The sequence below is a fragment of the Crocuta crocuta genome, unplaced genomic scaffold (genome assembly GCF_008692635.1).
Source record: "Crocuta crocuta isolate KB4526 unplaced genomic scaffold, BGI_CrCroc_1.0 scaffold115, whole genome shotgun sequence".
Lineage (NCBI taxonomy): Eukaryota > Metazoa > Chordata > Mammalia > Carnivora > Hyaenidae > Crocuta > Crocuta crocuta.
The window spans coordinates 3,653,887-3,671,415 of record NW_027530575.1 but is presented as its reverse complement, the minus strand read 5'-3'; the positions used below and the strand labels follow the sequence as shown (position 1 = coordinate 3,671,415).

Below are 17,529 nucleotides of genomic sequence, written 5' to 3'. Positions count from 1 at the left end.
CAATAACATTTGAGATGGATCATGAATTCCATAGGCTCTGGTGATTTGGAACCAAGCCAGAGATTCCATGGTGGTCTGGCAAAGGATTATCCATCAGAACATAATGCTTAAAAGAGTGACTCGGAGGTTCTTCTAAGTGGGGTGCCTGGGTGGCTCAGTCAGTTTAGTATCCAACTCTTGATTTCAGCTGAGGTTATCCCAGGGTTGTGGGATCAGATCCATATCAGGCTCTGCACTGAGCACCAGGCATAGAGCCTACTTAAGATTCTCTCTCTCCCCCTGCTCCTCTCCCATGGCCGTGCTCTTCTCTCTCTCTCTAAAAAAAATTAAAAATTTAAAAAATCAATACCTATAAAAAAAAAGTTCTTTTAACTGACCTTTGGTCACAAAGTGCAAGACAGTAAAACAGGTTTTAATTCAGTAGACATGCATACCAGAGTGGTTTCTTTGAGTTATCCATAATAGTGTACAATGTATATAGTGTGCTACACATTCTTAATAGCTGTTAATGAAGTAAGCAATGGTAAGGTTTATGTTAAAGTTATTTGAACATTAATATGATATTTTATTACAATGTAATACTCATATTTTTAACTAAATCAATAACTAAAATATGATAATTGAATGAAATTACTTATGTTCTTTTTGACTTAATTGTTAGCTAACTTTTAACATGATGTAGAAACAGTAATGTCTACTGGAACTTCAGATTAACTACTACTTACTTATATATTACTAATAATAAGATCTTATGTAAGATGTTATATAGTAATATAATTAAGGGAGAAAAGAAAATTAATATTGAAAATATTTATGTCAAATTTACAAAATAATTAAATAACAGTGGTCAGAAAATAAAACAGAATAAAAATTCTGTTCAGAGTAAATCAAAATTGTAACTTTTCTAGCTAGCCAAATTATTGTAAAAATTGTGAAGTAAGAAAAGTAGATAACTTGTTGTAATTAATAAAGATTATATGTGTCTAATGTAGTGGCAACTTAAATTGGTGCTAAAATCATCCTTTATATAAATATTTCAATCTATGTATAAAAGATATGTGTATATATATTCCTATGTAATGGAGAGACTGTCAAAATTTTAGAATAAATTTATTCCATTATATGGTCTAAAGTACCCTTTCAGTATTATTTCTCATTCATTCTCAATCAAATTGACATGCCAAATATGGCACTTTAAACCATATTACCTGCTATTATGTCTTTGTTTATATGCTTTCCCCTAGTTGTAATACTGTATCTTTCCATTTTCCATTTTCTAGTTTATGCTTCTACCTGTATTCTAGGCCCATTTGAGAAACCTGCCTGACAAGTCATTTTCTAAGCACTGCACATTTTATAGGTGTTCCATGTGTGGTAAGCTTTTTGATGCAAATCATTTTGTTCTCTTCACTACAATTATCCAGCACCATATGTTAGGTGTTCAATAAATCTATATAGAATGAATTATTGAATATATTTAAAGTAAAGTTATTTTACAAAAGGTAAACAGGCCCAAGAATTTTGATGGCTCTCACTACTTGATCTTCTCAGACGAGGAGTTAACTAAGGTACACAAGCAATGTAAGGAAACTAGTGTAAATTTTTTTCTTCTTCTTCTTTAATGAATAGAGCATAATGAATTTAAAACAATTTCCAGAAGCTAGATTCCAAAAAACAGGAAAATATTGGGCAGGGTATCATGAAAAGAGAACTTGATGGAGAAAAAAAAAAAGAGCAAAGAGAACTTTAGAAACTTAAAATGTATAAAGAAAAAATAGTAAACAGCATAATATACAGTGTGACAGATCCAATAATATCTGCTACTAGCTCTTAATGTCCAGTTTATTTACTGCAGTTTTTACAAACAACATGGCTTATTGCCAAAAATGTAGTCTGACTTGCAAAGATATAAAATTATAAGAATATTCTAAATCAGTTGCAGGAATAAAAGAAAAAATATCTGCTATAGTGTTGTTAAATGACACCTATTGGAGTATCTGAAAAAAAATCAAAGTATAAAAGGCTATAGCCTTCCCATCAGATAGATTTCATTTTAACTCTATCTTTTCTAAAAGTCAAATAAAAAGAGAAATATTTTCAATTTCATAATTTACAACATCCATAATAAAAGCAAACCGATGTACTCAGGAGAAGTGTAATTATTCCTGGTACCAAAACCTGCAAGAAATTTCTCCCAAGGGTCATCATAAAGAGGCCACTGTAAAATATAGCAAAATATGCCTTAAACAATGTCTTTGATAGACACCGCTAAGAGTTTCATAGAACTGCTTTTTTACAGTACCCTTTACTGCATACTGAAGGTTTAGCTATATAATTCTGTGTGTAGTTTAATAGAGGCATAGATTTTTCGGTAACTGGAAAAATAGAGGGACAAAAAAATCTTTCAAAGATTTCAAAAACATCTTGATCTTAGTTTTTATCAAGTTCTTTAGGAATTAAGGCTAATTCAGTAAATAGGTACTGGACATCTGTAATTTACATAGTACTATATTAGGCATAGAGGAAACACAGGGGACAAAATTTTCCAGGAAATCAGCTATTCTGTGATTCCAATTAAATATACATAAATATGATAAATGACTTGAATGAAAGTAAAAGTTGACATTCTTTTGTGACAGCTGAAGGCATTTCAAGCCATAGGTTCAGTTCCAAGGATAAGGTGGGTTAGGTCTGTCTTAGAAAATAGGTTTGGATCTGCTCTGACATTAATGGGCACTTGCTGAATTGCCTACCCAGCTGTAGCAGTCATAACGCCTTTTTGGGAAGAGATCTAGTCCCATCTCTTTTAAATTTTTTCCTAAAATAAGCATGTGTTCAGATTTCCCCCAAACCTGTGGCTTTAAAACTATGATTTGAGAATCCTTAGTTATATCTTGTTAGAGTTGAGACATGGAGGAAGTGGAACAGAAGAGGCAGCCGGTCAGATCTCTGTCTTCTCTAACCATATATCAGTCCCTAAGGGCTCTCTGTTAAAATATAAAGTTTTTGACAAGTTGTTTAAAAATGTGTTTGAAAAAAAACTGCACTGTTCTGTACAGTGATTTTATTGTTGTCTACAAAGATCATCAACACATCTATCCAATAAATACATACTGCTCACCTGCTATTTTCCAGGATATAGATATACAAGGTTAATTATCAAGATGTTTGTCTCAAGGAGCTTACTACAGTTTGTGATGAGACCCTCTAAGTGCACTAAAAATTAGGCCGCAGTTTGGAAATTGCTGTTTCAGATATAAATACCATGCAGTGCACAGGCATGATGGACGGGGCAGCCAGATCAAATGCGAATGGATGGAGAGTTTGTGAAGCCCATAGATAGCAAGCAGCTTTTGAATTGAAACTTGAAAATGACAGAAATTAGGAATGCAAGGTGGATAGAAGTCATTATAAGGCTCTGGAGGGAGGGAGGGAGGACATGTCAATCAGGATGGAAAACTGAAAGAAGAGTAAGTAATTTTTGTGACTGGAACACAAATAAGGTGAAGCGATGTAGTCTTAGAATCAGAGAGGTCAGACCATAAAGAATTAGTGTGCTTAACCCAGAAGTTTGAACCAGAAAGCAAAAGTAGACCAAATAAAACCAAGCAAAAGCTTTAGAGTAAAGGCATGCCATTTGTTTTAGATACATTCTATCATTATTATAGGGGATACAGTTAAAAAGCTAAAAATGGAGTCAGGCAGAATAATTAGAAGGTTATGGCAGCAATCTGTAACAAAATAAATGGGGATCTAAATTAAGCCAAAGAAATTGTCGTGAGAGGAGAGAGAAATGAGAGATAATAAAAGGGTGGAACATATGTGCTTTTGTGATTTCTCTGGCCTATTTATCCTTTTTTTTTTTTCCCACTTCTAAGTAAACAATGATGCATCTTATACTGTCACTCACTCTCTATGTAATTTCATTCCTACTTTCTGATTCACGTATATGTAGTCAAGCTTTAAGAAATTCAAAATGCTATTCTCTTCATTATTCCCCAAATCTTACATAGCAGGTCCACTTGAAACTTGAACATTTAATCACTTAGTACATTCTGCCTGCGTAACAAAGCTCAACATTATAATCCTCCTGTTATTACAAGATCTGTGCTCTCTCTGATACATTTACACTTCAATTACAATTACAATGCTTTCATTTTAACAGCTTCTAGTTTCTGAAGGATTAAGTCTCAAGGATTATGTTATAATGAGAACAAAGGTTATTGACGACTTTTCTCATTTCCTTCTGAGATGCTTTGCTAGCTACATCAAAGTGAAGCCAAATTTATGCCAAGATGTTTTCTCCCTGCAGGAAAACATAATGGAAGTTATGAGAAATCAAGAGTTCCTACTGCTCCCAGCTGAGGAGCTCCACAAACTTCTGGCCAGTGATGATGTCAATGTCCCTGATGAAGAAACCATCTTCCATGCATTAATGATGTGGGTCAAGTATGACATGCAGAGGAGATGCAATGACTTGAGTATGCTTCTTGCCTTTATAAGACTGCCACTGCTTCCCCCACAGGTAATTGCATGCGATGCTGTATTAATGGCTACTATATACTGAAAACTCCTATGTTAAAAGTCACATCAAATATACATAAAGTAATAATAACTTAAAATAGAAAATAATACCCATAAAGCATTTGGTAAAATAGTCATGTTCAATTAATATGTATTATGGAAAATGCATATACACACACAAACACACACTTGACGGCAGAAAGTCCAACCATTTCCCACAGTAAGTTTAATTTCCCTCCATTACCATTTTCATACAACTGTTCAATTATTTAAGAAAAAACCAACATCACAACCCATTTATTATTATTCCACATGATTTTGTTTTTACTTTTAACCAAATACTCTTTTTAGGAAAATTTGGTGATGGAAAATGATGGTGATATGACTGAATCCCATCTCTGCCTCATATTTATTCATGTTCATATAACTATGAAAATGTCACTTAATTTCTCTAGTATTTGATTATTTTATCTATAGAATAAAATTGTGCTACCACACAAAAGTTTTGAGAGGATCAAATTAGATAATACACATAAAGTACTTAATCTAAATACAGTATCTAGAAGATTTTTAAATCTTTGCAATTAATTCCCTATTATGAAGATCTATCTGTCATCTATCTATCTATCTATCTATCTATCTATCTATCTTCTATCTAGTCTATTTATTTATCCTAAGTTGCAATAATATGATCATTCTCTGATGAAAATACATCCTTGAAGTAGATTTTAAGGCTCAATATGCTAAACCTCTATAAATCGATAAGACATATATTGAAGAGGTGCATACTTATGAAGTAACAGCATTTGGCAGTTGGGCTAATGGAATCTTTAGTAATTGGAGCCAAGGAGAATCCATACACCAAGTGAACCAACGGCCTCATTTTATTGGTGAGTTATGTAGGACACAGGTGAAACGATATGAACGAGTTTATTCAGTTTGTAAGGAGAATAGTAACTATTTTTCTCTGATTTGGAGACTTGTGCTTTAAACTAATTTGTAATGTTGCAAAATTATCTCTGTGCAGCAATGTTAACCTGGGGTTTCTGGCTTCAGGCTATCCAAAAGTAAGCTTGAAGGTAGCTCTTACCTCCTCAATGTTAGATAAAACTGTGTGTGTATACATTTTTTTTTTCTGGTAGCTGTGGGGGGCCTTAACATTCACCTGATCCTTCTTTTGGATCCATAAAACCATCAACACTTTCATTAGTACATATATTGTTAAGAATGTAATATAGGGAATAGGGCGCTGGGAAAGAATGACAGGCCAAGTGTAACATGCTAATAAGTAAAGTGAGAGGTACGGTCGTATATTTAGATTGGAGAGAAGAAAACAACAGCACTATGCCACAACTGGGATAAGAAATGAAACTTTTTCAGCTGGCTGCTGAAACAGATGAAACACAGAGTAAAAGAATTTATGGAAATCCTGCCTAAGCAAATTGTAGAAGATTATCTTAATACCAGGATTTTTAAAAGGGAGGCAAATGCATTTAGATAACTAAACAAAGAATAAATCGTGAAGCGAAGCACTGGATTTTTCTGAGTCTTCCATCCTAGGTTCTGATGCCAGATATTCTTAGAGCCTGGGAATCTTCTCTCAGAACAGAAATGGTCAATGATCACTATTAGCCAACGATAGATAGATAGCTGTTTGTTGCGGACGAAATGACACAAAGACAAGACACACGAAAGACAGACAAAGACACAACTCCGGCCGGAGGGAGAAAACTCTCCACAAGCCCCCTTGCGGTTTATTTTTATACCCCAGTAGCTGGATACATACTGAAATCTACGAAATGCATTCTTTTACCAAATAAGGACAAAGAGCCAAGCACATTCGAAGGACGGGGTTGGGGGGAGCAAAGGGAGGAAGCGACCACAGCATGTTTACTAAGAGCTCTGCCCACAATTCCAGCCTCCTCCTTATTTCTAAGGAGGGCACGTTCCCTCGTATGCAAGCAGATCATTAACCTTGGATGTTGTGTGCAGGCCTCTTGGCAGAACATCCTGTTTGCAGGCATGATCTGCCCAAGCAGAGAGTCCCGTTTGCAGGCACATCCCCGCTTCCCTAACCACTCTTTCTCGTGGTCACTTTCGGGCTCCCACACCGTTAACCAGTGATAGATGCTGTGGCAATTGGTACTTTTGTCCCTGCCCACCCAGTGCAACTGTTTGTTGAAATATGGGGAGCTTTGAGTAAAACCAGTGGTCAAAAATCATTTTAAATAGTAAAATTCGCTTACAACAACAACAACAACAACAACAACAACAACAAACCACACATAAATACCAGAACACATTACAGAGGAGGGTAAGAATGTGACTAGGGCTCAATCTTTTCATGATATGTCTTTTCTTCACACTCTCTCCTCCCAATTTTCTGTCACCAAAAATGGGAGATGCTTTTACCTGTGTATCTGTCTATACTAGTCCATCAGAATAGACATGTACATTTTATTGGCTTATTTGTTCCTAAGGTTACACATTACAATTAGTGGTTTAATTCTTATTGTTTCCGCTGATTCATTTTACTAAGCAACACTATTAACATTATAAAATTATATATATATAATATATAACTGATATATATACATATATAGGTATAACTTTCGAGTAAAAGACTTTTAAGTGTACTCTTAGTACAGTGTCTAATAGGCATAAGTATAGCATATATATATTCTCTAGTCCTCATTTCTCATTACGACCATTCCAAACATAACTTTGTATGTAATTCAAACTAGGTATGCAAGAAGAAAGAGTAACACACCTTTTCTTTCCATAAAATGTTTTTGGAGTAGGAGGAGCTATCACTTCTTAACTAATATTACTGAATTACATGTCATTGTAAGAATTTTCCATATACTTCTAACCTTAAATATACGACTGTAAGGTAGATACTATTAATTATATAGTACAGATGGAAAACGGGTTCAAAGAGGTTAAGTGACTCTTTCAAAGGTCATAGAGCTAGTGGAAAATCGAGACTTCTTGCAACTCNTCTTGAAAATCTGAGCTGTGATGTATTTCTACTCTGATTGTATGTTGCTTCCTTGTTTGCTTTCAAAAATGGAAGACCATTAAAAAAATGGCCTGAAGACAGCAGTTTTGAAGCTTCCTATAAAAAGACTGGTGAACGAAGAAGAGCAGGGGAATAGAAAATAATGTGCTTTCATTTCTTTCTTTAGTTACCAAACATAATTTACTTTATCTCATTTAATTTCTACATTATCCCATGTAGCAGATATTATTACCATTTGACAAATGAAGAAATTGAGAATGAGCATGATAGCGATCTTTCTACAGAGTTGTCAAGCTCAGACTGTGCTCTGGACGTATCTGATACTAATGGGGTTCTTACTCCACTGAGGGGAAATGAGTGCAGTATTTACTTTTTTACTTGGCTTCATATTTAACTCAATGTCCAACAGAGTTTTAAAAAAAAAGTTTAATCAAATCTAGGATTTTGTAGTCTTTGAATTGAAATTTCAAAGCAACTAAGCATCTTAGGGTCTTTAAGAAAAGCTATTATGATGATCAGGAAACAATTTTTCTTGATTTTGGAGCCATTAAATATATGTTTTACCCCTACTGTGTATTGCTTATATACCAACACTCTCCTCTCTTCCCTCCTCCCTCTCTCTAGTATATTTAATATTTATATTAATATTTAATATATAGCTATATAATAACATATACATATGTTTACTATATACATAATTTATATAAATATAAATTATACAAATATATAAAATTATATAGTTATATAAAATGCAATNTTTAAAAGAGGGAAAATATACATTTTTCAAGTGAGGTAAGGATTTATTTTCAAAGGGAAAGAGTTCATGGACTAATTTTGGAAGGAGACCTGAGTGAAGAATCTGTAAGATAATTCTTTGATGTAAATGACACATTTCTGGTCAGTAAGAGAACAGTGCTCAGTTGGGGGCTGCATATAATATTGTCAAGCAAAACATAACAAGTACTGACCAAGGAAAGAGTAGGAAAAGATGAGATTTAGAGATGTTTAAAACAAGGAAGGAAGGAAGGAAGGAAGGAAGGAAAGAAGGAAGGAAGGAAGAAAGAAAGAAAGAAAAATATATGCTTTGGGGATAAAGTTAAACTGAATAACTAAGTACTTTTTCAGCCTTGAGTTTCTAGTTTCTATTTAGTAAGTGTATGGAAAAATTTCTAAAGCCTAAACAAAAGGTAAAAATAAAGACATTGAGAGAGACTTCATCAACAAAGAAAATATGTTAAAAGACTGATGGCTGTCAAAGAATAAATCTAGGTTATTATTACAGTAATAGTCTTCTCTTATAGTTGTGAGCCAATTGACCAAACTGAGTTAGGTGGATTTTAAGTTAATTATTTATCACAATCTGCATTCTCATAGTTTTGTTTTTTTTTTTATTACTAGACCCATCATGTGTATCTGTGTTTAGTTATTTCTTAAGTTCACAAGAGAAAATCTATTCTGATATTCTATTTTATTTATAAATTAATGTATGTTATTATAGAGTATATATTATGTTAATTTGGTGTACAAAAATATAATGAAGTATGTTCGGTATGCATTTTAGTTAGACACCATTAGCTTCAGAAGAGAATAGGAGAAGAGACATAAAAAGACTCAGAAGTGAAATGTTCATTTTATCCATTTTTATCTTGTATTGAAATATAATAGTTAATACTGCAATAAATCCAGTTGGCTTTGCTATAGATAGGAACTGAGGAAAAGGCAAAATGAAAGAAATACACAATTGAGTAATTAATAGTGAGTGACTTCTATTTTTACATTATATTTTGTAATAAGTGAGAAATAGAATTTTGCATAATCATTTCTGTATTTTTCTTAAATACCCAGAGATTTACAAATTTCAACAGAATTGGAGAAAATATGGAAAAGAAAGTGAGTGTGTATGTGTGTGTGTATACAATTTGATTTACTATTTTTTCTATATTTTCTTTCATAAAGATGCAGCAAAAGAATATGTTGCTCTACAATAACATGTTTTAACATTATGAGATTATTGCTTCCACTCATTTGTATGATTTCATAAGATATACCCTTGTAATATGTACATATTTATTTCTTATATACTTATTTTAAAAGTAAACATAACTATCCAATTTTTGGTGTGTTCTCCTCTAATGATTGATTTGGAAAGTTGAAGCATGCTATTCTAAAAATCAAAGAATTGCAATTCTATATAATCTCAAGCCAAAATATCTTCAGGAAAACTCAGTTTTATCACAGTCAGAGATTATTTAGAAGGCTAGAAATATACAAATAAACTATGTTTCCTATTTGGAATTGGTATTGTTTCTCTGTTGAGATAACAAGTATAACGATTTCTTATAACTTGCAAACTAGAACAACTGCTGACTCATAAAATAAATAGTATCAGTGTGTGTGTGTGTGTGTGTGTGTTTACATTTCGGTAGCAAAATGTGAAAGAAAGAAAAAACCCTATGCAATGGAATAACAAATTATTGCCTAAGCTTAGAGGAAAATGGTTTACTTTAATAATAAAAAATAACAAAATAACAAGGAAATTCAAGAGTGTATCTTAAGGAGACAGATACTGCTTCTATTTTATAAGAATGAATTATTTCTATGCAAAGCTGTTATTAATTTATTCCAAAATATTCTTTAAATGATAACAGCCATATGAGAAGGGAGAGGTCATCAATATTTTTTTACTCTATTGGAAAAATGATAGCTGATCAGATACCACTGACATAGACTCTGTGTCCATAAAAATTATAGCCACCACTAAAAAAGCTAATGAAAAGCAAGCAAAATGACAAAGAACAAATCAATATAAAAAGAGCATTCATAAATCACAATGTAAGATATACAAAGTAGATGATACTCCTGAGTAATTTATATGTTTTGTTTGGTTTTACTTCTCCAAAGAAGCATAGATAAACTACTCCCAGATACTTCAACAATCTTCCAAGTTTGTTAGCATAAATGTTCAGTATTTAGTGTATTTTACATCTTATTTTTACAAAGGAAAAAGAAAAATTTTTAACTCTCACAAACAAGTAAGGCAAAAGGAATTAATTAAACACATTAACAGTGCATTATCAGTCTTTGTTACACTTCAGCTTTTTTATTCTGTTTTGTTTTTGGTTTTGTTTTTTCTCTTACCTGCTTGTTGTCTGATTAATTAATGATCAAAGAAATAGTCTTCTCCACAAAGCTAGACTGTAATAGTTTTTTAAAGTGTGGAATTATATTATTCTTCTCTAAAAGAAACTTGAGAAACAGTGCCTTTGAAACAGAAATGAAGGCAATATATACTTCTAAAATATTACAGATTTACTTTAAATATGATTTAGTTTCATGATCATTTATCATTAATGCTGTTCAAGTTACAGCATTAAGAAAATACAAAAGCTTTTTATTTTGTCAATTTTTGTCACTGAGTTATAAAAACAAACCAAAAAAAGATATTCACAAGCACAAACTCAGAGTACGTTATTCTCCTCGGTACAGAGTAGAGAAATTGGAATGTAATCTGAAAGACTATTTTCTTGCTAAAGTGCTGAAAGCATCTCTGCTTTTGTCAAGGGCTGATCCCCATGCTTGTGGTATGTATCCCATCATTGTTGCCTTTGAAATTTCTCTACGTCAGTGACCTCTTTTATATTTTATATTATTGATGTGTTCCATATTGGATCATAGATATTAATTCATGAAGATTTGTTGTTTCAGACATATTAAAACAAAACTCCACATATTCCTACCTACTGTTCCAAATCAGTTTCCCTTTCAAGCAAACATATAATTATTATTTACAGTTATAATAAATCTAGTTATTAATAATCATTATTCTCTTTTCAATGCACTATAATCAATCCTTTGTACAATTTAAAGTCACCCCAAACCTCCATGCTGTAATATTCTGCCTATCTCCCTTGTTCTATCTTATACTTAGCTTTCCAGCAGCATTTGACAAAATTGATCTAGTTACTCTTACCCAATTGTTATGCCTAATTTTTTTCTACTCTCTGGTGTTGCAATGCCCCAGGACACCATGTGCTCTGCAGAAAGAATAACATTTACTTCTGTACATGTAAATACTATATAGGAGTCAATTATAAGCTCCAAGTTTATATGTTTAGCTCTAAACTTTTCCCAAGAGATAGATTCAAATACCCGGTTAACTAGTTGACATCTCTAATGAGACATCCAAGAGCCATCCAAAACTTCACATAATGGAAGATTTGAAAATCCCAAGACATTCCCCCCATTCCCTCACTCTCAGTAAATAGCACTACCAACCATCTAGTTGCTTAGACTTAAATTCTAGAGTCACTTTTAATTCTTAACATTCATTTCCTTAGGAAGTCCTTTTGAGTGTATTGGAAACTATATCCTTAATAATCTGTTGTTATTGGGTTTTTTTTTTTTTTTGGCTTCTCTACAGCCCCATCCTAAAATAAGCCACCACCATCTTTCTCCTGTAAAACTGGAAGGGTCTCCTACGTGTTATTACATTTATGTTTAACTATGGCAGTAATTTCTATCTAATAATAGAAATCTTGAAGTATGAATACATTAATCTCAAATTTAAGATTATACCCTTAGGACAAAATCATAATATCCTTGCCCTGCAAAGTCTACATCATCTATCACATGATTACAAATTCCCTGACCTAATCTCTTCCCAGAACTTAGTATCCTCTAAGTGCACTGATATTCTTTCTGTTTCTTGCACAAGTCAGGTTTATTTCTTCTATAGCATATTGGTGCCAGCTGCTACTGGGGGCTAGAAGCAGTGGCCTGACAGTGGAAGAGCAATGTGGTGACCTGAAGATCTCAGGTGCAAGCAATGAAAGGAGAGGCATAGTTTATAGATAATTAAGGACAATAGTAAAATGGCAGAAAGTCAGTCTGCTTTTATTATTACTAGACCTTGACAATTCTTTACAATGCCATTGATGACATACTCCGACCTGCTGGGATGAACCTCCCACCACACCCCTTCTGATCCTCTACTGCCTAGAAGATGTTTACCTTCATTGTAGCATGGCCTACTCTTTCTCATTAATCACATGCCACATCAAATGTGTCCTGTTCTCAGCACTTTCACCTACTATTTTCTTGAGTGTTAGTCTGTTTTTATCTCTTTCCTTATAAATGTATTTTTCAGAAAACCAGATTGGAAGCTCTTGTTCACAAAATTCCTGGCATAATCAGTACTCAAAAAGTATTCACCGAGTCAATAAATGAAAAGTTTTTCTAGGTCTTAGGAATTTTAGCTTCATATAACCGTATGTTGATATATGACTTATCTGAAACGAGAGAGAAATCTACAACAGTGTGTTATGGTGGAGCTAAGAATGGGTACTAAGAACAAAGTCATAAAGAGCACATTGATTCAGACTTTACTAAAAATCCTTTACTGAATGGACAATAGGAAAGCAAATTGAATAGGATATACTCCCTCATCTCTTTGCTTTATTATATATATCCATAGAACATAAATTCATTAGAATTCCTCTGATTTAATGATATATTTAAAAATAAGTTGGCTACAAGAAAATATTGTCCTATTTACATTGCTAGCATAATATATCAGAAAACAAAGTCTATTCCATGAAAAAAAAATATTCTGAGCTTAAGTTAGTTCATAAGCATTTTTGTACATATTAAATAATATACATAACATTTACCAAGAGAACACACAGTGAAAGAACAATTATTTTTCTCAATTAAACATTAAAGAATTTCATTTTTTATTCATGCCTATTTTATATAACAATGATAAAATTAAAGGATATAAAAATTTGTAAGAGGACTAACAAAAATTGTGGAATGTTTGTAATGAAGCAAAAGCGATTTGAATCATTAAACCACTTCCAATGATTTTAATTTAGGATTTACGGGACTCAATTAACCCATGAAGCTACTTTAATATTTTAGTAACTGAAGTTTATAGAAATGAAATCTGGAGATTAAAATAGGATCCTTAGACTAAAGAATACTCTTAATTTGGGGGCAAATATCATAGGTATAGCTATAGTAGAAGAAATTTACCTTGATCCAATTATAAGTTTATTTTATTTTGATCAGTAATTTATTTGAAATACAGATAAAATACATATGTTTCTGCATCCCTTTTCCACACTGTTTTTATAAAATATTTATGCTTGTTACTCTTTGAAGAAAAGCAACACAGCCTATGTGNGGGGGGGGGGGGGGGAGGAGGGAGTTGTTGGAGGAATTTAGAGAAGGTGAGGATCAAAATCATTGAATGACTTGTAAGCAATGCAAAGACTTTGGTACCTCCTTCGAGTGTGATAGAAGCCATTGCAGATTTTTGAGCAGCAAAGAACCTTAATGTACACAATTAAATGGACTATCTAGTTGCTGTATTGAGAGTATACTGCAGCAAAACAAGAGTAGAAAATGGAAACCAGTTAAGAGGTGACAGAAATAGAAGAGGTCAGATAAGAATTCTAAGGTAGTAACAATGAAGATAGTGAGAAGTGGTCTCATTCTAGTTATATTTATAAGTACAGCCATTTAGATGGTAGAATAAGAGATAAGAGAGGAATCAGAGATGATCCCAGGATTTTTGGCTTGAGCCTCAGTGAGGAAGGGTATTATGGAATACTGACTTTAAGATTTCTATGAAGGCTTTAAGTGGAAATATTGAGTAGGCAGTTGAATGCATCATTTAGCAGTTTTGGAGGTACTCTAGGAGATATAAATTAGGAACTTATTGGCATATTTATATAATTTAAAGCCATAATATGAGATGGTATTACCAAAGAAGTCAGAATAGATAAATAAGGACAGAGAGCTCGGAATGATGTTCTGGACATTGAAACATTACAAAATTAGAAATAAAAAGAAAGAACCTAGTAACTGAAACCAAGACACTAGTCAAGTAGAATATAAAACAAGGGAGCTTTGCTGGCAGAAATTCCAGAAGATAAACCATCAGAGAGGACTGAGTGATCAGCTGTACCAAATGCTGCTAAGAGATCAAATAGAATGATGCCCGATAATTGATTTTTAAGTTTAAGGATATGGAAGTCATTGGTAACTTTGACAAGATTAATTTCTGTGGAATAAAGCTAAGCAAATGTGGTAAAACTGGAATTCAAAATAGTAAATACACAGAATGTTTAAAACTGGAAAACTGAACAGAAAAATTAGTCTGTAGGTGGCTGGGTTTATCAGCCTAGATTCAATGAAGAGAAACAAAAACAGTGAAATTTTAACATGGAAAGTTTATTTAATGAAGCATTAACTATAACAAGGACTTGGAGTAAGGAAGGATTAGAAACTTAGAAGTTAAAGAAACTCTAAAGAATATATAAGTAGCTGATTTCCAAGGCATACTTCAGAGATACTGTTGTTTTAGGTCTAGACCACTGTAATAAAGTGAATATCATAGTAAAGCAAGTCCAGTGAAATTTTTGGGTTCCTGGTGTATATAAAAGTTATGTTTTCATTTATAAAGGTAAAGTCCATTAAGTGTTCAATAGAATTATGTCTAAGAAAAACAATATAAATACTTATGTTAAGGGGCACCTGGGTGGCTCAGTCGGTTAAGCATCCAACTTCGGCTCAGGTCATGATCTCACGGTTCCTGTGTTTGAGCCCTGGTCAGGCTCTGTCCTGACAGCTAGCTCAGAGCCTGAAACCTGTCTTCGGATTCTGTATCTCCCTCTCTCTCTGCCCTTCCCCTGCTCGCTCTGTCTCTCTCTGTCACTCAAAAACAAATTTTAAAAAACATAAAAAATAATTATGCTAAAAATTGATAACCTTCCTTTGAGCTTTTAGTGAGTCATGATCTTTTTGATGGTAGAGAGTCTTGCCTTCATGTTGATAGCTGATGACTAACCAGGGTAGTTGTTGCTGAAGGCTGGGATGGCTGTGGCAATTTCTTGAAACAAGACAACAACGAAGTTTATTGTATTGATTGACTTTCCCTTTCACAAATGATTTCTCTGCAGCAAGCACTTCTGGCCTTTCAAAACTGGAGTTAATCCTCAGAAACTCTGCCACTGCTTTCTCAATAAAGTTAATGTAATATTCCAAATTCTTTATTTCAACCGTCTTTATAGCATCTTCACCAGGAGTAGATTCCATCTCAAGAAACCACTTCATTTGTTTATCCATATGAAGCAACCCCTCATCCATTCAACTTTTATCATGAGGTTTCAGAAATTAAGTCACATCTTCAGGCTTTACTTCCAGTTCTAGTTCTATTGCTATTTCCACTACATGTTTAGTTACTTCCTCCAGTGAAGTCTTAAATCTTTAATTTATGATAAACACAATATCTGCAAAGCACAGTAAATAAAAGTACTATAAAACAAAGTATTCTTATATAAGGAGCAGCTACTTACTACCTTGGGGCTGAGATATAGCACCCAAGGAAGCACCCCACCTAAGATCCAGACCGCCTTGAAGAGGGTACAGCCATGGCTAACTAAATGGCAGACAAGTCATTGTGGTATAGCAGTGAGCAGTGGAAGAACTTTCTAGAAATCTGTCCTTTAGAACTTACTAGAAATCTTCCCTCAAGGTGTCCCAAAAGAGACACCCTACTGCAAAATCACCTGAAGAGACTTCTGGGGGAATTTTCTAGGTTCTCCTGGTCATCATGCTCTGCAGGAGGCAAGCACTGGAGAAACCACATTCATTGCAGAAGTCTGCTGAGTAGGCACACTCAAACCAGGAAGCAAAATTTTTCTCACTACGGTGTCTCTCCAGTGTCCTCCAGTGACAAAGCTTGCTGTAGTGCTAGCTGGCAAAGAAATAAAACCAAAACAAACAAACAAAAACCTAAAAGGCCATTTCATCATCCATTTTCACAAAACAGCTGAAAAAGATCATTTTGGAACTGAGGGTCAATAAATTGATAAACAAAACAAATAAAATAAATTGATAAACACCAAACTGAAGGAGAGTTTTCAGGCATGTTTGCATACTTACAAGGTATGATTCCAAAAAGGAAATTTGATGATGTAAGACAGAAGGAAGAACTGATGAAATAGTTTCTTTAAATGTGCTAGGGTAAGTAGTATTTCATGTATTAGCAGGTAGGTTAACTTTAGAAAAGAGGATTGAAAAGTTATTTTTTGTGGACAGGTGAAAACATAAATGTGTGCATACCAATCTTGGTAGGTGAGCAGATGCAGTGGTATAAATGAATGTTTATATCATCTTATTTTTGAGTCTAACACTAATTCAGCGTTTGATCATGGAAAGTTTATTTAATTTCATTGGACTTCAGGTTTCACCTCAGGGCAAGAAGATAGAAATATTCTTTCTGGTTTGGCAATGACAAATCTTGTTTTCTATGTAATTTAAAATACTAATAAATTTAAAAGGTTTAAAAAAATAAATAAAACTTTAAATGTGGAAAAAAATATTCTTTCTGTCAGTAACATTGTGTGAATGAAAGTAAGTTTCCATTTCCTAAGAATTGATGCCTACTCAATAAATAATTGACAAGTAGTTTTATAGAGAATTAAGATATGTATCCCTCCCCATCTGAAAAGAAAATAATTTTTACGATGTTTGAAACCTCTCATGAGCCTTTTAGTCATTCAATGTGTATTAAAAGAAAACAAAGAAATAAACAAAAACTTGAAGAACTTTTTGCTCATCAAATAAATGGCTTTTAATGAAATATAGATTCCTTCCATTAGTCATTTTTTCCCTAATAGTCAGCATTCACAGCTTTTAAATGACAAAAATCCTATGACTTAAAAAAATAGATAAACTATTTAAAATTACTTTGCAAACTTGTATAATTTAAGTCATTCCTATGAGGAAAGGAAGCAAACTATAAGCTATGTGAAAGAATCACAAGTGAATTCAATTTTATCACACATGTATTGAAATGACTATGACTGTAATTTTAGTTTCCAAAAGTATCAAATAAATAAAATACTTTATTATTATAATGACTCTGCAAATGAAAAAGGTACCCCCGCGAAAAGAGCAATTTAACATTAATGACT

The 17,529-nt window shown here is 33.2% G+C and overlaps 1 protein-coding gene across 2 annotated transcripts in view; it reads left to right on the top strand.

Annotated features, from left to right (window-relative positions):
* The window catches only part of KLHL1 (kelch like family member 1), a 355,540-nt gene that overhangs the window by 193,662 nt on the left and 144,349 nt on the right, over nucleotides 1–17,529 (top strand). For both annotated transcript variants that reach the window (XM_077767989.1, XM_077767988.1), the window contains one exon: nucleotides 4,313–4,525. In XM_077767989.1, the coding sequence (XP_077624115.1) occupies nucleotides 4,313–4,525 (213 nt within the window). The remainder of the gene's footprint in view (nucleotides 1–4,312; nucleotides 4,526–17,529) is intronic.